This window comes from Ursus americanus, chromosome 1 (genome assembly GCF_024610735.1).
Source record: "Ursus americanus isolate L20-20 chromosome 1, mUrsAme1.1.p, whole genome shotgun sequence".
In the NCBI taxonomy this organism is placed as follows: domain Eukaryota; kingdom Metazoa; phylum Chordata; class Mammalia; order Carnivora; family Ursidae; genus Ursus; species Ursus americanus.
In genome coordinates this window covers 54,789,363-54,812,687 of record NC_142127.1, presented here as the reverse complement: position 1 = coordinate 54,812,687, position 23,325 = coordinate 54,789,363, and the positions used below count along the sequence as shown (strand labels likewise).

Here is a 23,325-nt window from a genome sequence, read left to right as displayed (position 1 = left end):
CTCTGCCCCTCCTCCCTGCTTATGCTCTCTCTCTCTCTCAGATAAATAAATAAAATCCTTTTTTTTAAGTATATATACATATGGCAGCATTATAGTCTCAAAATATTTTTACTAACAGATGTCCCCAAAGAGTAATGTTGACCACTAGTTTAATTAAAATGTTTTAAATACTCAGGGCAGAGACAGTTGCTAGAATTTTTCAAGAATTTTACATCCAGCTCTCTGTGGCTGCAGGGATTGGGGGAGGTACCATTGGTGTGGGGTCTTTGGGTTGATTCATATTTGGTTGGGGCTGATCTCCTTAGGATGTTTATTGTGATATTTTAAATTAAAAGAGGCAGGTGAGTGTATGCATTAAAAAACAGATTAAAATATGTCTTTTTAGAAGTTATCTTTAAATGTCTGTTATGACGAGTGGTAGGCTGTAAGTCAGAAGTGGGTAAATAATGTTTAACTTTAATTAACTGCTTTCTTATATCCTAGGCTGACCAGATATCGGGATTCCATACAAGATCTGTTCTCTGCGTCCCTATTTGGAATAGCAACCACCAAATAATTGGTAAGACACTACCTACATAGTTCAAACTTCTTTTTCTTTTTTCTTTTTCTTCTTTTTTTTATTTGGGGGGGCAGGGTAGGTGAGGGGCAGAGGGAAAGGGAGAGAGAAACTTAAGTAGACTCCATGCTGAGCGGTGGCACCGATGCAAGGCTCAGTCTCATGACCTTGAGATCACATCCTGAATCGAAACCAAGAGTCAGATGCTAACTAACTGTGCCACCCAGGTGCCCCAGTGCAAACTTCTTTTATAAAGAAAGACAAATTTACTTTAAAATACACCATATGTTTTTTACCTGCTCCCCCCTTTTACGCTTGATCTTAGCAAAAAGGCCAAGAAGTGATACCTTCTCCCCTCTTTTATGTCCAGAACTCATCAACCTATGTTTCATTCTCTTATATAATTTCATAAGTGCAGACTGCTGATGAATAGACATTAACCAGAACAATGAACAAAGATTTATCCTTTTAACCAAGCATCAATAATTTTGAAGTTGGAAGGGATCTCAGAAATCAACTGATAGAACTCTCTTATCTTACCGTGGGGAAATTGAGGTGAGGTGGGGGAATTACACAAAGACTAGAATAAAGTCACAGAATGTTGGTAGCGGGATCGGGATTACAAGTCAGGCCTCCTAACTCCTGTACAGATTTTCCCACTACATCTGTATGTTTATATCTATGCTCTTACACGTGGAGGACATGCAAAGGAAAAAGAACATGCATTATGAGATATATACTGAGCATGCATCTTTCTGTCTGGATGATTCTGAAATAGTTATACTTGACCCAGAATAACAGAACTGTGGATCAAAGCAGCTTCCAAGTTTTTTCTCCCTTCTTTTCTCCTTTCCCTCCCCTCGGAACCTCTGTCAGGAAAGTTATCAACCCCAAGAAAGAAGTGAGCGGGTAAAGAAGAGAAGTCATAAAGAGTGGAGGTTTTAGTTAAAGTTATTGAAACAAAGTTAAAATATGATTTTTTTTCTAAGAGACACAAGGCAACTAGTGTGTTTGCCTTTCTTTGCATCCCCCCAACATTGCCTGTTAAACTGTAAGACACTGCTACTTATCAAAGGATTTAATATTCTGTGAATATTGTTAAGACTTGAACGGTAACAGAATTTTTTTCATCAGTTCACTTAATTTGCAGAAAAATATTGGTAAATTAATGAACATAAAGAATGTTCTAAGATTTGGGAATTCAAGCCCCTAGTACAGAGCATTGAATTGCATCATGTATAGTTTTAAATATATTTAAGTTTAAAGAGAAGAGAAAGTGCATAAGAAACACTATTTCTATGCTGTTGCTGTCCAATGGCAATCTCAAATACGGTCCTAGCCTTCATTCCTAACACTAAACATCTGTTATTCTTTCCAAATTAAGACTGCAGTTTGCCTGTTACATGCTAAAAATTTGTGTTTCATTCTGTGTCATATATACATCATTATGTATGTCTTCTAGCATATGATGATTTACTTCCCTAGTGGGAACTTAGGTGTTTTAAAAAATACAGGCATGCTTTAAAATTATAACTATTTTTTGTTTGTACCAAATGGGGACATAAGAGAATGTTTTTCAGGATTGGTCAGTTTTTCTGGTTAGAGTTGTATGTTTTGAGAGTCTTGCCCCAAAACATCTGGTACAGTGCTGGAAAAGAACTTTGGAAAGAGGAAATACATAGGAATTAAGTTTGTTAGAACCGTGTGTGCCCCATCGGTAGCAGGCAGCAGAACTAACCTTGCTTTGGAGGTTAACTGCACCATAATCCCCAACATTTCTTGAATGTTCACTCCATGTGGAGCACTATGCTTTAAAACATTCAAACATTATCTCATTTAATCTTCATAACCCTCTGAGATAGTGAACATTTTAAAACCCATTTTACAGATGAGGACTTTCAGTGCTAAAAAAGTTAGGTAACTTGTTCAAGGTTAACAGCTGATGGTGGAGTTGAAATGTGAACTGAGGCGGTATGACGCCAGGGCCCATATTCTTAATCACAATGCCATCCTGCCTCACTCAAGTGCTGTGTTCCTTGGGATTGAAAACATAAAGAATTATATATATATACATACACACACTTATGTATATACACAGTTATTAATACTCAGTGATATATCTAATTGCATATATGTGCATATGTGTGTGTGTGTATATATGTCAGATATTTCCAAGTCACTGTGCACAGTCACCTTGAAAACCATTTTCAAGGAATCAGACTGATGCCTGGTAGAACTCCAGGCTTCACTGTGACCCAGTTTTGCTATCACAACCTTGAAGATAGACTGCATCGCCGTACCTCAGATCTGTCCCATAGCAACAGCAGGCGCTGGGGGAGACCAGAGATTAAACTGAGTCTCTGAAGTTACCTAAGGGAGGTACTGAGTCAGCTGGGCTTTATTATATTATAGTAACGCAGTGGCCAGTGCTAAAAATGACATTAACCAAACTCTTCCCACAGGAGTGGCTCAAGTGTTAAATAGACTCGACGGGAAAGCTTTTGATGATGCAGATCAACGACTTTTTGAGGTAAGAAAATAAATTTGTGAACCAAAGGCTAGTGCTGAGTCACCAATAGTCTCCTGGTTGCGGCTTGCCAAAATCTGTCAAGAGTATATCTAGAGTCGCGAAACCGCCAGCCAGCTCCACAGTGAGTACGGCCATCACCTTTCTTGTGTTTTCAAGCTTCCCTTTATTCCAGTCTGCCCCCTAGCTGGAAAGGATGGCCTTGAACAGGCATCCTTATAAACTTTGCACCAACAAAGTAACCAACATGAAAACCCCACGATTATTTTTCGTCTAGGAGAGAATACCTCACAGCTTCTTTACTAACTGGTTCTAGATCTTTCTTCCTCTTAACATTTACCTCATGGGTACGCTCGCTTGGTTTCCTCACCAAAATATTTTATAGCCTAGCCACTAAAAGAAGGTGCTTTAGTTAAATGGAATGAAATTACTAAAACCAGTCTGCAACCTAAATAAATTAAGAACACATTTGGTAAGACTGTAAGTATGTTTTTAAATTTATAAAGTCATTTCTTCACCATGACATTATATTAATAATTTTTCTCATGTGCAATGTGAGCTATAAAGTCATTACATGACAATAGTAATTAAGAATTTTAATGTGCATATTTCCCTAAGGCCTACCTCTGTGTACAATAAAATTATATTTTCGGACCCATTTCTGATGACTGCCTGCTTTCCTATTAGATTATACCAATGAGTTATTGCAATTTTTAATTAGTGGGCTTTCTCTTTCCTAGGCTTTTGTCATCTTCTGTGGCCTGGGCATCAACAATACAATTATGTACGATCAAGTGAAGAAGTCCTGGGCAAAGCAGTCTGTGGCTCTTGATGTAAGTCAGTATTTATGTCCAGATCATATGCTTAAAAGCCCTAATTTTATGAGAGAAAAAAAGTCCTTGTTATGGGACTAATTTCTCAATTTTTAATTACCTATTCATTGGGCCTTAATTATTTTAGAGTCATGTGTTTGAATTTGATGAAAGTCACAGACCCTCTCTAGAACAATGCACATATGCACACAATTTTGCATACAGTTTTGGGGAGTTCACAGATTCCTCGAAGGCCATCGTATGTTGTGCAGTTAGATATAGATTTTATGTGTTAGGTTTATTTAAAGTGAAGATGCAAAAATAATTTGTTAGGATTTATTGAAATTAAGTGCATTATGAACTTATTTTGAATATGTATAGGTAGTCTGGAAATCCATAACTTTTCTTACCGTAGAAGAAAACTTCACTGTGAAGATATGTGGCCCAGGTGGGGGAAGCTGCTCCTGTCATTCTCCAGTTCCCCCGCCACAGACACATACCCCTTCCCACCGAGAACTCCAACCTGTTTCCCAGACCTAAATTGCATCTCCCCTCAGGCTAAGTCCCAAAACAATAGTTCTCTCCGGAATCCCAGCTTGTTTCTTTTTCTCAAATGGCACAATGCTCTTTTATTTATTTACTTATTTATTTATTTATTTTGAGTTTTGATTTTTGATTTTTTTATTATTTTTTAATAATAATTTTTACTATGTTATATTAGTCATCATACAGTACATCCTTAGTTCTTGATGTAGTGTTCCATGATTCATTGTGTGCGTGTAACACCCAGTGCTCCATGCAATACGTGCACAATGCTCTTTTAAAATACTAAGATGTTAAGCTCTACTTACAGCATTAGAACAGAAACTTAAAGATTTAAAAGTATTCTGCTCCAAACCCATCATTTTTTTTAGCTGCAAGCTGAATCTATAGCATTTTTATTATTTAAATTCAATTAATTAACATATAATGTATTATTACTTAAAGAGGTAGAGGCCAGTGACTCATCAGTCTTATACAACACCCAGTGCTCATTATATTGCATGCCCTCCTTAATGTCCATCTCCCAGTTACCCATCCCCCCACCTCCCTCCCCTCCAGCAACCCTCAGTTTCTTTTGTATGATTAAGACCCGTATGGTTTGTGTCCCTCTCTGATTTCATCTTGTTTTATTTTTTCCCTTATGATCCTGTTTTGTTTCTTAAATTCCACATGAGTGAGATCATATGAAAATTGTCTTTCTCTGATTGATTTATTTTGCTTAGCATAATACCCTCTAGTTCTATCCATGTCATTGCAAATGGCAAGATTTCGTTTTTATTGATGGCTGAGTAGTATTCCACTTTATATACATACATACACACACACACACATACACACACACATATATATATAAAACTATATTTAAATATATTTTGAATATATACAAATATATTTGGAATGGACTATAGTATTCCATTTTGTGTGTGTGTGTATATATACATAAACATATACATATATATATATACACACATATATACATATATATATCTCACATCTTCTTTATCCATTCATCTGTTGATGGACATCTCAGCTCTTTCCACAGTTTGGCTATTGTGGACATTGCTGGTATAAACATTGGGTGCAGGTGCCCGTTTGGATCACTACATTTCCACCTTTGGGGTAAATCCCTCATAGTGCAATTGCCAGGTCATAGGGTAGCTCTATTTTCAACTTTTTGAGGAACCTCCATACTGTTTTCCAGAGTGGATGCACCAGCTTCCAGTCCCACCAGCAGTGTAGAGGGTTCCTCTTTCTCCACATCCTCGCCAACATCTGTTGTTTCCTGACTTGTTAATTTTAGCCCTTCTGATGGGTGTGAGGTGGTATCTCATCGTGGTTTTGATTTGTATTTCCCTGATGTGGAGTGATGTGGAGCATTTTTTCATGTGTCTGTTAGCCATTTGGATGTCTTCTTTGGAGAAATGTCTGTTCATGTCTCCTGCCCATTTCTTGTTTGGATTATTTGTTTTTTGAGTGTTAAGTTTGAGAAGTTCTTTATAGATTTTGGATACTAGCCCTTTATCTGATAAGACATTTGCAAATATCTTCTCCCATTCTGTCCATTGTCTTTTGGTTTTGTCGACTGTTTCCTTTGCTGTGCAAAAGCTTTTTATCTTGATGAAGTCCCAGCAGTTCATTTTTGCCTTTGTTTCTCTTGCCTTTGGAGATACGTCTAGTAAAAAGTTGCTACCACCAAGGTCACAGAGGTTGCTGCCTGTGTTCTCCTCTTGGATTTTGACGGATTCCTGTCTCACATTTAGGTCTTTCATCCGTTTTGAGTATGATGTAAAGAAATGAGTATTGAATATTTTTGTGTATAATGTAAAGAAATGATCCAGTTTCATTCTTCTGCATGTGGCTGTCCAATTTTCCCAACACCATTTGTTGAAGAGACTGTCCTCTTTCCATTGGATATTCTTTCCTGCCTTGTCAAAGATTAGTTGACCATAGAGTTGAGGGTCCATTTCTGGGTTCTCTCTTCTGTTCCATTGATCTATGTATCTGTTTTTGTGCCAGTACCGTACTGTCTTAATGATACAGCTTTTTAATAGAGCTTTAAGTCGGGCATTGTGATGCCACCAGCTTTGGTTTTCTTTTTCAACATTCCTTTGGCTATTCGGGGTCTTTTCTGGTTCCATACAAATTTTAGGATTATTAGTTCCAGCTCTGTGAAAAAAGTTGATGGTATTTTGATAGGGATTGCATTGTACATATAGATTGCTCAAGGTAGCATAGACATTTTAAATATTTGCTCTTCCAATCCATGAGCATGGAATGTTTTTCCATTTCTTTGTGTTCTTCCTCAATTTCTTTCATCAGTGTTCTGTAGTTTTTAAAGTACAGATTCTTTACCTCTTTGGTTAGGTTTATTCCCAGGTATCTTATGGTTTTGGGTGCAGTTGTAAATGGGATTGATTCCTTAATTTCTCTTTCTTCAGTCACATTGTCAGTGTATAGAAATGCAACTGATTTCTGTGCATTGATTTTTCTATCCTGCCACATTGCTGAATTCCTGTAAGAGTTCTAGCAATTTTGGGGTGGAATCTTGGGGGTTTTCTACATAAAGCATCATGTCATCTGCAAAGAGTGAGAGTTTGAGTTCCTGGCCAATGCAGATGCCTTTTATTTCTTTCTGTTGTCTGATTGTTGCATCTAGGACTTCTAGTACTGTGTTGAACAACAGTGGTGATAGTGAACATCCATGCCGTGGTCTTGACCTTAGGGGGAAGCTCTCAGTTTTCCCCCATTGAGAATGATATTTACTGTGGGCTTTTCATATCCGGCTTTTATGCTATTGAGTTATGTTCCCTCTATCTCTAAACTGTGAAGAGTTTTAAGGCAGTTAACCGACTGAGCCACCCAGGCGTTCCCCCATCACCACCCCAGGCATTTTTAATAAAAAATGCCACCTTGTGCATTCTCTGAAGGTCAATATTTTCCTTCTTCTCTGGGAAGTCTTCTTCATATGAATGCTTGCCCAAACATTCAGCGCTGGCCAGAAGTACACTCTTAAGGCACCCCTTGCTCTGCATGGAGATCCCCTGCCGAGGAGGCTGCTGGCTTTACCTGAGCAGGAGGCAGTGTGGGGAGAAGATGCAGAGCCTTGTCTTTTGCATTGGTCTCATCAGTCTGGTTAGGACTGAATCCTGGTTGTTGCTTGGGATCTTGGACAACTTAACTTCTCAATCTCGGCTTTTCATGTGTTAAATGGGTATGATAAGATAGGTGTTTTTAACAGTAGAATAAAACAACACAGGGAAAGTGCTTAGGGAGTGTTTACAGTAAGCACTTCATAAAAGCTACCTGTTCTATTAACCAGAGCACTTGCTGCCCCTTAATCTGCACCAAGTTCTGCATGCTCAGCCCAAGAGTTGCTATAAAACTGCGCTGATTGAGGGGCTGAGGAAGAGGTATAATTGTTTGCTCCTTTTCTTGAGGACAATCCTTTCCTGCTTGAAGTTTGAGCTGAAAACAGATCCCTAATTTCCTAGAGACTCGGCACGCACCATGTTCCACCACGGAGCATCCCAGTAGGGTTGCAGCTGCCCTGCTGCAGTGTGTGGGGGCTCACCCCTGTGCCCCGTGGCTCGCCCCTGCACCCCATGGCTCACTTAATGCAGGCCCATTTTCTGTGGCTCCTGTCGCCCTGTAGGTTTCTACAGAAAAGTCCAGGGGGTGTAAATACAAATTTTCCAATGTCAAAAATAGCCATGCAGGTCTTCAAAAGCTATACATCACCAAGGGCAAAGCCTCCCCAAAAGACCTGTCAGGCTAGGGGTCCCTTCCCTGTTGCCACATACTGGCTACTTCAGCTCATTTTAACCTAATCCACAAATGGCAAAAAATAGCAATATGAACATATGATATACTTTCTTCTTTTCTGGCCTTTAAAAAACTGAAGTGGCTAATACATTGTCTGTATTTTGTTTAACAATTGAATTATAAAACACTATTGTTTTGATGACTGCTTTTCTTAATTTCTCATAATTTAGTTATATAATTCTATTGTTAAAGTTCTTTTTCCTAAATATATAAAACAAATACTCTAAGACTCTTAGAGAGCAGAAATGGTCTTAAAGCTGAATAATGGAACAAAGAGAGGAATTTACTATCATTTTTAATAACTCTAGTTTTATTATCCTGATTTCCATTATACCGGAGTGCCAAGAGCTTCACGGGAAGTATACTAATGTATGTTCACATTTTCTGAGTGAAAGAATCCTATGATAAAAGGGGGAAACTTCACCTAAAGTCCAGAAGACAGAGAAAATACAGTATGAATGTAAATCAGAATATTATTTCTTCATTTTGAACATCAAGAATTGTCCTTTGGGGTGTCTTTCATAGAAAATGCAAATGAAGCCTCGCCTGACACTGATGAGAAATTTTCCAGAAAATATTAAGTCAGCGTATTAAGGGACACCTTCTACCCTTCTGTGATCAGAGGAAGGAAGGGATGAGGGTCAGACAGAGGGTGTGGAAAGGGCATATGCAATCAGGAGCCAAGCCCCATTTATTCTACATCCCCAAAGCCTCTCCCATCCATCTCTTCCTTTCCAATTGCCACAGCAGCCATCCCACTTAAGGGCTTCATTACCCCTTGACTGAGCCATTGTAATAGCCATCTATCTGTTCTTCCTAAGCCATATTTCAGATTGCATCACTCACTCAATCGCTCACTCACTCACTCACTCACAGATCCAAAATTACTCCCCCATTACTTATCAGAGTACAAACTTCCTGGCCTTTGGGGCCCTTTGAAAGCTCGTACCAAACTATCTTCCTACCCCTGGCTCTCCATTTCTCTTTTCAGAGTATTCTATGCTACTTACAAAAAACTCAACTACGTCGTATTCTCTATATCAGCCACCTGCTTCTCTGCCGTCTGATCTCTAACATCCTCTCCACTTCAGTTATTCTCTTTTCCAATTATGCTGTCACCCCCTAAAATTGTTATGTCATTCAAAGCTCAATTTAAATGTAATCTTTCCTATAAATCTTCGAATCCCACGCTTACCTGTTCCTCTCTTTGTCCCAGATTATAGTTAATTTTTTATCGTTTTCCTCTGCTAGAACGCATGTATGTTAAAGTATGTGATTATGTCCTGTTGGGTTTTATAGATACTGGTACTCAACAAGAGTATATTGAATGAATGCATGCATGCAGCCACAGCTAGCTATTTCGGTTGGCCATATCAGCATTCCAAAAGGGAAAAGCTTGGGCTGTGCTGGAAGAGCTGGCGGTCACCAGTGGTAGACTTGCTAGCCACAGACTGGCACAACATACCTCTGTATTCCCTTTCTCCTTTATAGGCCGTGAATGCCAATTGTTTCTATTTATTTATTTTCGGGGAGATCTCCTCCCAGATACCATCTCCCCTGGGCTATTTCCCTAGATGATGATTAAGGGGCCAACCTGGCTTCCTGAAGATAATTCTGCCATGCAGAATCTCCTAAGCTCCAAGGAGAAAATTTTCTCTAACTGGGTAATTGACACAATTGACTCATAGGATGCCAACAGAATACCACTCCATTCTTTGTCCTCACTCTTCCTTTAGACCTACCCTCTTGAACTAATCTTCCCTACTCCTGGATGAACTCTCTGGCTCTCCTCCCTTGCTCTTCTGACACACTCAGATGTTCAATAGCCTCCAAGCTCCTCTGCTTCCCAGAGATTAGAAGCCTATGGTCAGGAGAGGGTCACAGTGGGCTACTTTACTCTTCTTCACTTCACCTCCTTCCCAGGACAGGTGCAGGGAGCAGGCTGGAAGTAGGATAAAGAGCAAACTCTTACAAGACTGGTGCTGTCCTAACCTGGTTTCAAGGCCCTCTGCGTCAAGCACCAACATTCTCTTTTATTGTGAGTTGCTTTCATGAATCCTTCAGAGGGTTCTGGGGGCTAGGAATCTCCCGTTGACAGTCCCTGATATGGGTTTGCTTCTCCTGACTGACAGGTTATAATCCTCTCTCAGGTGCTGGTTTCCAGTGGCCCATGCACACCCTCCCTCTGTGGAGATCATCTTACTCCTTCAGGAAGTCCTCTTTCTTAGGATCTATTTTTGTTTTTCACTTTTATTTATTGTGGTCAAATAAACACAACATAAAGTTTACCCTTTTTAAGTGCACAGTTCACTGGCATTTAGTAAATTAACAATGTTGTGCAATCATCACCATCATCCATCTACAGAACTGTTTGCTCTTCCCAGACTAAAACTCTCTGCCCATGAAACACTAACTTCTCACTCCCCTCTCCAGCCCTTGGCAACCACTCTTCCACTTTATGTCTATGAACTTGACTCCTCTAGATACCTCATGGAAGCAGAATCATACAACATTTGCCCTTTTGTGACTAAGTCGACTTATTTCACTTAGCATAACGTCTTCAAGGTTCATTCATGTTGTACTTGTGTCAGAATTGCCTTATTTTTTGAGGCTGAATAAAATTCCACTGTAAGTATATACCATATTTTGTTCATCCATTCATTGCTCAAAGGTCAGAGCCCTTTTAAGCCTGGTTATCTTTCATGGGTCCATTCGGCCCATGGAAGTCACATGTCTTAGACCATTAGATTGCACAAAGTAGCCCTCTCCTCTTACCCACTAACCTTTACAATTTTTAGGCATGAATCAGTGACTAGTCTGTTCCTACACCACACTCTGGGGGTATACATATTAGGTTCTACATGTGGTTTTCTGGAAGGAACCCTTAAAAAACCCTAACTAAAAGATTTTCAATATTGGGCCCTCTCATGAATTGTTTTCCTTGTCTCATACAATGCAGAGATGGGGAATGAGCACCTTAGCTTGAAGCTAGCAGAAGTGGGTTGGGGCATCTTCTTTCTAAGTCCTGTATTGGTAGCCTAGGTGGCCTAGCACCTCCCTTTAGAATGTGGTATCTGTTGTTCTCAACTATTAAGTCAGACAGAAAGAGTCCCATTTAAACATGCTGTTATCTACCAAAATGAGTTTCCAGACCTAGTTATTGCCCAACCATGATCCAATGATTGTCCGAATGATAAATGTCTACCCTTGGAAGATCCTTGTTTATTCGCAGGTTCATTGGCTACAGGTTATCAATTATAAGGCCAAATGCAACACTCAGCAGAAGTGGAATTGTTCTCATTTGTAAAATCTTCTTTACTGAAGACATGTTGCATTGTGTAAACACTTCTTTTGAAGAAAGGATAAAAAGGAAACCCAAATGAACTACTTCCCTGAGTGGTTATAAGGTCATTAGTTCCCCATTGTAGCTACTACTACCTCTTAAGTTACTTTTAAAACAGACAGCACTTTGCTGGGGCGCCTGGGTAGCGCAGTCGTTAGGCGTCTGCCTTTGGCTCAGGGCGTGATCCCGGCGTTCTGGGATCGAGTCCCACATCGGGCTCCTCTGCTGGGAGCCTGCTTCTTCCTCTCCCACTCCCCCTGCTGGTGTTCCCTCTCTCGCCGGCTGTCTCTATCCCTGTCAAATAAATAAAATCTTAAAAATAAATAAATAAATAAAAAATCTTAAAACAGACAACACTTTGGAAACTGTTCTTTATGAAAATTTCTGGCTCTTAACTGAGCTAGTTTATAAATTATGACCAAATAATTGTAGCTTTCTAAAAGGCCCTAAGAGAATAATCATGCCAACTTTCTTGAACTTCTTTGGATATAAGGTACAGGAAAGACCAATTAAACAGATACTGTGGGCTTCCACTTTTCACTTGCTACTTTGAACACAGGGTTCAGACAGAAACCAGGGAAACAAATAGGGTGATTGATTGCTTTTCTGTGAGGGCTACTGAAGAGTAGGGGCCTCGAACTTTCAGGTCCCAGGCTTGAGAGCAAGGGGGGAGCAGCCATTTCATCCTGCCCATCAGTCCTGAAAGCCTTCAGGGAGCAAAACAGCACCACCTAGTGGAGGCTGGAGCCTTGTACACTAAGCCCCAACTCCCTCGCCCTGGAGACCCCTTTCCACTGAACCGAGTCAGCCTGAGAATCAGCGCTCGGGCCCCTCCTCCAGAAGACCAGCGCGGGCATCTAGCTCACACTAAGCTTCAGCTCTAGGGGAAATAAGATTGAGCTCCCTTTTTACTTTTATTCTTTATTTATTTTATTTTTATTATTTTTTCATTTATTTTCTTATATTCTCCAGTTCCCTTTTTAATTTTTTAATTTTTTTTAAATTTATATGTATAGTTTCATATTTTTTTACTTTTTTGTCTACTTTCATTGTATTGTATTGTATTGTATTTTTTATTTGGGGATCTAGATTCTTTTAACAAGCAGACCAAAACCCACTCAGGATCTGTGTTTTGTTTTGGTTTTGGTTTTGGTTGGTTTGGTTTGGTTTCTTGTTTTGTGTTACTGTTTTTCTTGGGGGATTTCCCCCCTTTTTCTTTGTTTTTTTGTTTTGTTTTGTTTGTTTTGCTGTTCTTTTTTCTATTCTTTTCTTTTCTGGACAAAATGACAAGACAAAGGAATTCACCCCAAAAGAAAGAACCCAAGGTAGAACTCATGGCCAGGGATTTAATCACTACAAGCACAAGTAAGATGTCTGAGCTAGAATTTAAAACAGCAATTATAAGGATACTAGCTGGGCTTGGAAAAAGCGTAGAAGACACCAGAGAATCCCTTACTACAGAGATAAAAGAACTAAAATCTAGTCAGGCCAAGATTAAAAATGCTATAACTGAGATGCAAACCCAAATGGAGGCCATAAAAATCAGGATGGACGAAACACAGGAATGAATCAGTGATATAGAAGGTAGAATTATGGAAAATAATGAAGCCGAAAAGAAGAGGGAAAGAAAGGTAATGAACCACGAAGGTAGACTTAGAGTACTCAGTGCCTCAGTGAAACATAATAGCATTCATATCATAGGAGTCCCAGAGGACGAAGAGAGAGATAAAGTGCAGAAAGTGTTCCCCCATGCCTCTTCCCAGAGACACCCACCACCACTCCTAGAGATAATCACTGTTCTGATTTTTCTACCATTGATTAGTTTTACACATTCTAGAATTTCACATAAATTAAATTATACAATATGAAATCTTTTGTTTAATGCTTCTTTCAGCCAGTGCAATGCATTTGAGAGTCACCCATATTGGGTATGTATGTAAGTTTATTCCTTTTAATTGATAATTAGTATTTCATTATGGGATTATACCACAATTTGTTTATCCATTCTCCCATTGATCAATACACAGGCTATTTCCAATTTGGGCTCTATGAATGAAGCTGTATGAATATTTTTGTAAAAATTATTTTTGTAAACATATGCTTTTATTTCTCTTGGGCTAAATTCTAGTACTAGAATTACTAAATCAAAAGGTCAGTGTATATTTAGTTTTATTTTTTTAAGATTTATTTATTTATTTATTTTGGAGAGAGAGAGAAAGAAAGAAAAAGGAAGAAAGAAAAGAAAAGAGTGAGTGTAGGGAGGGGCAAAGGGTGAGAATCCTCAAGCAGACTCCCCTGCTGAGCACAGAGCCCAACACAGGGCTCAGTCTCACAACCCATGAGATCATGACCTGAGCCAAAACCAAGAGTCAGACACTTAACCAACTGAGCCACCAGGCACCCTGTATATTAGTTTTATAAGAAAACGTCAGATATGTTTTTCTTCCAATGTGGGAAGTACCATTGTACTTTACCTATCTAGTAACTATGAAAGTTTTAGTTGTTTCACAGTCTCATCAGTATTTGGTGCCATCATTGTTTTTAATTCTAGCCATTTTCGTAAATATGTAGTGATATTTTATTGTGGTTTTAATTTTAAATATACAATATACAGCAATATAAATATAAAAAATTACAACTAATAAAGTTCTGCATTTTTATGTGTTTATTTACCATTTATATATCTTTTGTGAACTCCCAAATTTCTGCCCACTTATAATTGGATTGCTTGCCTTTGTATTACTGGATGGTAGGACTTCTGTATATATCCTGGATACTGATCCTTGGTCCAATATATGTGTTCTAAATGTTTTCTCCAAATCTGTATCTTGCTTATTCATTTTCTTCATGGTGTCTTTTGATGAGCAGCTGTTTTCATTTTGGTGAAGTCTAATTTGTCATTTCTTTCAGTTTTAAGTTTATTACTTTCTGTGGTATAAAAAAACCTTTGCCTGCCCACAAATCAAGAATATGTTTTCATCTAAAAGCTTTATGGTCTTAGGTTTTACATTTGGCTCTATGATCCATCTCAGTAATCTTTGTACATGGTGGCAGTTGAGGTTCATTTTATTATACATCCTATTTATTAAACTGTTCTTTTTTCTCCATTGGATCATTTTAGCACCTTTGTTGAAGAACAAATGACTAGAAGTGTCAGTCCACTTCTGGCCTCTCTATTCTTTTCCAATGATTTGTCAATCCTGAACTCTTGCATTAAAAAAAAAAAAAGATCTTTATGAACTCCAATCAGCATATAAATTCTGCTATTATAATTTGGACTCCCTTGAAATTTTCCCGTATGTTAACCAGTCCCATTTGCATGTTGTTGGCTGTGTATTCAATCCCTGAATAAGTATTTGTTGAGGTACTTTGTGGTGGATACTGTTCTAGGTACTGAGGATTCAGCAGTAAGCAAACAAGTAATATTCCTATTCTCATGCACCTTATATTCTATGGGAAAAGACAAGCAGTAGATAAGTAAACAAATAAGTTAGCAAGATAAATTCATGATGATGTGTCATAAAGAAAACAAAGCAAGATGCTTTAATAAAGAGTAACTGGAAATAGGTGCTATTGCAGTTCCGTCCAGGAGAAAGTGACAGTTGACCTTTGTTATCTCATTCTTTGTTTTTTAAAACTTAACCCAGACCTATTTTACCTATATGGTTTTCTGCTCTAGCTTCTTATATCTTATTGAAGACACTAAGCATAATATTTCTGAAAGGTAATGGCCCTTGCATGGGATGCTATCAGAGGTATATTTTCTCTGAGTTTTCAGGGTGATGTCCCCTTTCCCTTGGACTTCAGTGTTTACCAACTGGCAAGGCTTTGTAACTGGCCTTAGCCCTCTCTCTCACTGTCCACTTACATACTATTGAATTCCCCAAGAGAGCCACAGTGGAGCCCTTCAAAGCGTGGGACCCAGGCAGGGGACTTGGACTGCCAGGGTCTCAAGCAATACAGACAAAGGCTTCGTACTTCATGGTTCTGGTCCTTTTCTCCCTGAATGGGGCTCTTCTTTCTAGATCCCTATGCATTGCCTCCACGGATCTCAGTATCTGGTTCCACTGTGCTAGCCCAGCCACCATTCTCTCTTCCATATCCACTCTTGCCCACCTCCAGTCCATCCTCTACACAACAACCAGGGTCATGTTCTACATGTAAGGAGGATCCCTTTATGTAAGTTCAAGAACAGGCAAAACTACATCATATAACAAGGGAATGAGTACCTCAAAAGTTGGAGTGGTGGTCACCTCTGGGGTGGGATATAATTGAGAAGCGTCTTCCAAGATGACAATGATGGGAAATCTAACCAGATCATGTCAGTCTCTTGCCTAAAAACCCTCAGTGTCTTCCCATTGACTATAATAAAATCCTTTATAAGCCCACAAGGCCCTGGATGGCCTGGCCACTGCCCAGCACTCCTACCTCATCTCAGGTCACCCCTGCCTCACTCACATTATCCTTACAAGCAACTTCGCCTTCTGCCCAAAATATCTTCCCTTCACCCTTGGACTGGCTAATTTCTTTTTATTTTCCAGGTCTTGCCTTAATTATCATCTCAGCAAGTCTGTCTCTAACCAACTTTTGTGCCACCTCCCACACTCGGCCTACCCCCATTTTTGCTCAGCATTTTGCTAATTGACTCTGTAGCAATTATTTCAATGCATATGTTTGCCTGGTTAGTACTGCTGAAACAGAAGTTCCATTAAGACAAGGACCGTGTGCACAGTGCTTGGCTCAAATTAAGTCCTCAGTAGATATTTCTTGGTTGAATGAATGGCTCATGATCTAGACACCCCAACTGTGTTAACGCTGTTCCCTGACTTACTCCCTCAAATCTCATCTGATCTCTATGGCCACCAACTTTAGCTCAGACAGATTAAAAATTGCCCTTTTTAGTCTTACTTTTGGACTTCCCTTTCCTCCATGGCAACCAGTCACCCTAGTCAGGTTGACATTGGCTCCCAGTAGGCCTGGCCCTCCTTACTCCTTTCACTCCAGAGGGAGCTCCCAGCAAAACCATGCTGCATCAGACATAAAGTTCTCCATGCTTCCTGCATAGCCACTGCAAATAAGCAATGTATCTTTCTCCCAAATCAGCAACCACAGAAGCCTTGTTGATTATGCAAAACCCATAAGGGAAGAGGTATAGAAAATAAATATATATATAAATATTCAAAAATGGGCTACTTAGAATTATGCCATTAAGTGAAATCAGACTACTAATAGTTCCAGATATGTAAATTATAGATTTGAAAAGCCATTGGCACATATTATAGTTGTTTTAAACACAGTAATAACCAACCCAAGTTGCTCAGTTAGTCTAGAAAAATGTTACATTCTCCTCTGTTGGAATTAACAAACAAGAAAAACAAGTAAGCAAGGAGTTCATTAGAAAAGCATTTGTGAAACATTAATACATATAATAACCTACATGATTAAGAAAAACAGCCTCACATTAAAACAAAATGTGGGGAGTAATGCAATTATGGGAAAGGAACACTTATTTTGAAGCAGTTATAAATTATAGTCCATTATGTGTATATATAGAATCATATTGAATCCACTAAGAATTAATCCAAAAGAAACCTTTTTCATTTAAGTGTTAGTAGCTGAGATCTTTAATGAGAGACTACTAAAAACTGTTATAACTTGGAAGAATTATTACCACATACAACTTTTTCAAAAGAAATAAGGTGTTTCTTTCACCCTAAGGACATTGAAATGATTGACATTAGTAACTAAGCAATTCGTTAAAATTATGCAACAGAAAAAAAGCCAATCATAATCCTTCACTTAAAATAATTTTCTCTGTAGGTCTCAGAATATGTTTAGTCAAGTCAACAATATTTAATGAGCATATACTACACATACTATAAATGCTAAATATAAAGAATATTTAATAAGCATATACTGTAATCCCACTTATTTGGAGATCCTGCCTACCAAACACAACTCTTTGAAACTCAAAAGGGAATCAGAAAATAAGTGAAAGTCGAATGAACACCATAAAATTCATATACTAGAATTCATACATTGGACTCATCTACTCCGATTTCACAATTCTAACACAACTTGCTATTTGATTGCTTAATCTGTTGTGATACTCATTAGAGCTCATGACCAAATATTTCTGATTCCATCCATTTTGAGCCTCTGGTAGGGTTACACTTTTGCACCCCCTTGAAGTTAAATGGAGCCACGAAACTTGCTCTGGCCAATGAAATGTGAATGGAAAATGCAGATATCTCCACCCTTTTACTGATGAGGAAACTGAGCCTCAGATAGGGTAAACCATTAGGCTAAAGTTAGAGGGCTTGTGGAGCCAGCATTATGAGCTCAGGCAGTCTGACTCCAAAGCCCCCTATGCTCAACTGCCAAGCTATACTGCTTCCCACTGTTACTATACTGAGTAATGACAAATTAAGGAAACAAAACTTCACTAAATGAAAGGAAATGGCCTGCCTTAAGAATTGCTGCAAATAATCCATAAATTAATTAATCCACATAAGCAAAATCAAGTACTACTATTGACTCCTTTAAATAAGGAGAGAATGCGATCATTCTAGTGGCAATTCAGGGGATGAATTCTGATTTCTGTGCTCAGAAATGTCGTAGAGTGGACTTATGTGATGACATGATTTTAAACAGGATCTTGACCAAATTGCTTTCATAAGCCAAAATGAAACTAATTTCACTTTTTGTATTTGGAAATTTTGTATTTCCATTTTCAACAGAATTAAGAAATGAAAAGAAATCTAGTTACAGGAAGTGTAATAGTAAAATAAAGCTAAGGAAACATTTTAAATAAAGAAGCTGTTCAGATGACACTGGAATTTGGGAGAATATCCAAACAAACTTTATCTCTTTCCTCTCTACTCACTCCAACATCCAACCAGTCATGTCCACTCTAATCTAGGCATTTTTAACCTGGAATCCATGGGTGAGATTTAGACCAGTGGTTCTTGAGGTGTGGTTCCCAGACCAGCAACATCAGCCTTACCTGCGAACTTGTTAGAAATACAAACACTCTGGCCCCACTGCAGACCTGCTGACCCAGTAACTCTGGAGGCAGGGCCCAGCATCTGTGTGCTGATGGACACTAAAGTTTGAGAACCACTGAGCTAATGAATGACTTAAGGTGTGTATGAGAACTTCTGATATATAACAACATGGGTGAAATATTATCTAACTATAGGTACCAGCATTTTATGGGAAAATCCTTGACAAAGCCCTCTTGGGGGTAGTAGAGATATGAGGGAATAGGCTTTGACTGCCTCCAGCAACCAGAGGGTGTGGAAGACATTCTGTGTGAGAAAGGGAGAGAATTTTGTTATTTTACATTTGAAATGGAGGGAGAAAGGAGAAAAGGTAAAAGGGAAGAATACGTTGGAGGCTAGCCAGAAAAATGAAGAGAGGCTGAAACTTATGAGGTTAAGGGTCAGTGAAATGCCCCATTGGTGGAAGAAAGCAAGAGACATTTTGGGAATGGTGAGGCTGGCATTTGATTTGAAATGAAGTAATCCCATCATTTGTTTTTCAGAAAGAAAAAGAGGGGGGAAGAGAGAGAGGAAGGAGAGGAGGAGGAAGGGGGAAGAGAGAAGGAGGGAGAGAGAGAAGGAAGGAGGAAAGATCAAGAAGAGAAAACCTTCTTCATGATCTGCTGAACTCATGAATGCTTGATGTGAGTGGACCTTTTAATGAAAATTGAAGAGGGAGTTGAATCTCACATTTCTGTAGGATGGATACAGCATAAAAATACATAGGAACTTGAAGGCTAAGATACGAATGTAAACCTGTCAAGAATTTGCAGATACTTTGAAAAAGGCTTTGAATTTCTATAGTATTACATGGTTTTAGAGGTTCAAGTCAATCTTACCTAAGTTTTGAAAGACTAGCTGTAGTTGACACTTGGAATACATTACATAAATCATGGATTACATAGAGTGGCAAGTCCCAGTTGAAGGTTGATGTTGTTTTGCTTATTTAATGCTCCTTAACCAACTATCCTAAAATTGAGTGGCTTAAAATACACATTTTTCTCATGATCTTATGGATCAGGAATCCCAAAAGGGCTGGAGTAGCTGGTTCATCTCAGAGCCACGTGGTATCAGCTGGGGTGCCTGGGGCTGGAGGATTATTTTAAGATGGCTTCTTCACTCACTCACATGTGTGGCTTCATGGTGCTCCTTGGCTTCTCTCTCCTTGCACTTGGACTTCATCCTTCAGGCTTCTTCATGTGCCTGGAGCTTCTCACAGGGTAAACAGACCTTATACACAGTGGTTCAGGGCTACAAGAGAGAAAGTTTCATGGGCTGGGCAATAGAAGCTTCCAGTCACTTAAAGCCTGGGCCCAGTACAACTAGTACAGCATCACTACTATATATTATGTTATTAGCGAAGCAGTCACACACCCTACCTGGAGTCAAGAGGAAAGGACATAGACTCCACCTCTCATGGGAAGAGTGACAAAGGATGTGTGACCTCCTTAATCTCTGCAGATAATAATTTGCATGTAGTTGCAGAGTACCTGTTAAGTTTCAGGATTTATGTAATACAAAATATGTTATCCTCTGGCAAGTGTACCTGTACCAATATTTATCAACTTATAGGCAAAGGTGAAAGATAGTTTGGGTAGCTACCAAATGTCAGTGTTGTCATTATAGCCTAGCTAATGGGTACTATTTATAATTATGAACATATTATAAAGGCTTGCTTTTCAAGATTAGGTTGAAATTTGGAGTGTTGTTACCAATATTAACATTTTAATTTGGTAATGACATCGAATAATCAGGTTAAGCCTTTGCTTTGGGTGAAGAAGAGATGAATATACACCTCATCCTAAGTTGAGGGCTCTCTCAAACCAATGGAGATGTTGACTCCACACCTTTGAATGAAACAAATGCAAGAATGGCATGTCTGTTCTGTCAAGAAGATTAATTAATAGAGAATCCAGCCAAGATAAGCAGGTCTCACACTGACCTAAAAGTGTAAACTAATATGGGGACATCATTGTCAAGGTAGGTTTCAGAACACCAGGCTCTTTGAAAAACTTCTACTTAAATCCCACTGAACACAATTTAGTAGATGCTTTTATATTCTTTCTGTTTCTATATGAAACAGGAGTCTTGTTATTTCAAAACTAAGATGATTCTTTTAAGCACCCACTAAAATGGACCCAGTAGGAACTTGATACTTTCTTGTAATCACAGTTTCTTATACTCTATGCTAATTAGTCCTACTGGTCAAGTGGAGAGCTTTTAGCCTCTTACATAAGAAGGTCATTGTTTCTTATATTCCAGAGGGCCAGCAGCTGGCTATAGAGCTAATAGGCTTATTGTCAGTACAAATTATACCCAATACAAAATGAAATTGAAAATCAAAATTACATCCATGTTTTAGGTACAAACCTAATCATTTAAATTTAGACATCTATGATTTTCTCAAAATATATCTTTGCAGCTCTTTCATCAAGAGAGCCTTGGACTGAATGAGTTTGATCCAGAGGCTCATTTCTTATATTCTGGTGTTTTCAGGGATTGCACGTACGTAGCACAAATGCCACCGCTCTTCCCGCCCAATGCCTATTGAAGACATCAGTAATCAGTCACAGCACACCTTCCCACTGAGCTCCTCCATAAGCCTCAACAACCATTTTCAGCACAGTGGTTCATACGATTACTAGCAGACAAATAAAATTGAGGTCCCAGGTAAAATTTATTTGGCAGGATGGGGAAAGGAAGCCCAAAATGTCTATCACAATGGCTTACACATAGTAAGCACCACATAAATATGTGTTGATATAAACTACAGATGTGGCCCTTCTTTCCTGCATGCAGTAGTTAAAAAGCAGCTGATCTTAAAGTTAGGCTGACAATTGAGTATTTTACTTATTACCCCAGATCCAGCAGGTATCTTCATTCTACGTTAAATTAAAAAAAGATCAAATCTGTTTTAGATTTTTTAAAATATTTTTTTATGACAGGGGCGCCTAGATGGCTCAGTCGGTTGAGCATCTGACTCCGGATTTTGGCTCAGGTCATGATCATAGGGTTCTAGGATGGACCCCCCCACACACACCTAGGGCTCCTCACTCAGCAGGGAGTCTGCTTGTCTCTCTCTCCCTCTGCTCTCTCTCTCAGTCTCTCTCTCTCTCTCAAATAAATAAACCTTCAAAAAAATATGTTTTATGACCGATACATTCTGAAGGTCATGGTAACAGGTCACATAGCAGACGCAGGTTTCTGAAGTCCCTTTGTGAACATTTCATTCCATGAAAGAGCAAGCAGTTTCTCAAATACTTGACAGTAGAAACTGATGATCTCTCCATTTCTACGCATTCATTCAGTGGAAGTATCTGTGAAGCCTGTCATCCCCTTGTTAAGAAATCCTGGAGTATGGTTCTTACTCAGAGGGCACTTCTGTTTGGTCATTCCAAGTAAATAGGCTTTCTGTTCCTTGTGGGTCGTCATCATCCTTGGCTGGAAGCCCAAGGCTGCTAGCGAAACTTCTTTATTTCTTTGGAGCTCATCAACATAAATTATTTGGGACTTTACTTTGGATCAGCTTAACTTAACTCTGATATCAGTTTAGCTTCCAAGTGCCACCAAGTGCCACTTTTGCCACCAGGGCCATAAACATTTCGGTAAATATTTATGCGGTCCTTTTCTGTCGGAGACAGCCTGTCTGCGGCCTCAGCAAGGGCTGTCTTCCTGCTCCCTATTAAGTAGTTCTTTGCGTTTGTGCTCCCCTCAGCCAGTATCTGTAATGGTCCATTTCTCATTTTAGGAGCAAATGAGTGCCCAGATCTACAATAAATTAACATTCAAAACTATTGATGTGAGAGATTTGCCGTCAGCTTCTCAGGGGCAGTTCCTGAGAATTGAAGGCGAGCATCGGCTCTGGTCTTGAACCGCGTGTGGCAGAGGGCACGGCTTGGTACGGCGGGCCTGTTTCATAGCTCTGCTCATTGTTTTCCTTTTGAAATGTAATTAATTGTGTTTTCCTACTGTAGAAGCCCGACACAAAAACATGAGTTCTTTACACTGTTGTTCATGGGTCTGATGATTGCTTTATCTTGCTTTTCTTGCTTTTGTTTGTTTTGCTAGGAGCAAGTTCAACCCAAAAGTTAATTGAAGTTGGTAGGGTTTTGCAAGTAGTGACTTATTTTTGGAACTATTAAGATTTCTCAAGTTAGAGCTCAACAACAAAACTGAATCACTAGTTTTTACTTTAATTTTTCTAATTTAATATAGCCACAAAAGATAAAGCTACCTGGGATAGAAATTTTCTTGTGAAAGTTTAATATTGGTCAAGTGTTCTGTGGATCAATTGCTTACTTTCATACGTAAGCTTTATACAAATTTTATTTAGCTGACAAAAAAATTGACTAGTGTGTATGTTATGGCTAAACTCATAACCTAACAATGTTCCTCACAGAGAAAATATTTATATAATTAAGATTTGCAACTTCTTCTTTCTTAAAACTATTACAATACATTCAATTAAAGCATTTTTACTCAACCAAAGGTATTATTACTCAAAAATGGATACCTAGATTCTCGATATGAAATATACAGTTGATGGAATTCTTATAAAATTAATGAGTCTGGAACCATGGAGGACGTGTTCACTTATCCAAGAAGGTCTGACAATAGTAGTTAAAAAAATACAATTCTGGGGCGCCTGGGTGGCACAGCGGTTAAGCGTCTGCCTTCAG

The 23,325-nt window shown here is 38.8% G+C and overlaps 1 protein-coding gene across 1 annotated transcript in view; it reads left to right on the top strand.

Moving 5' to 3' along the window:
• Positions 1-23,325, top strand: part of PDE11A (phosphodiesterase 11A) — a 361,649-nt gene that overhangs the window by 197,670 nt on the left and 140,654 nt on the right. The window contains exons 7-9 of the mRNA XM_045806179.2: positions 484-559; positions 3,019-3,086; positions 3,824-3,916. Coding sequence (XP_045662135.1) covers positions 484-559; positions 3,019-3,086; positions 3,824-3,916 — 237 coding nt within the window. The remainder of the gene's footprint in view (positions 1-483; positions 560-3,018; positions 3,087-3,823; positions 3,917-23,325) is intronic.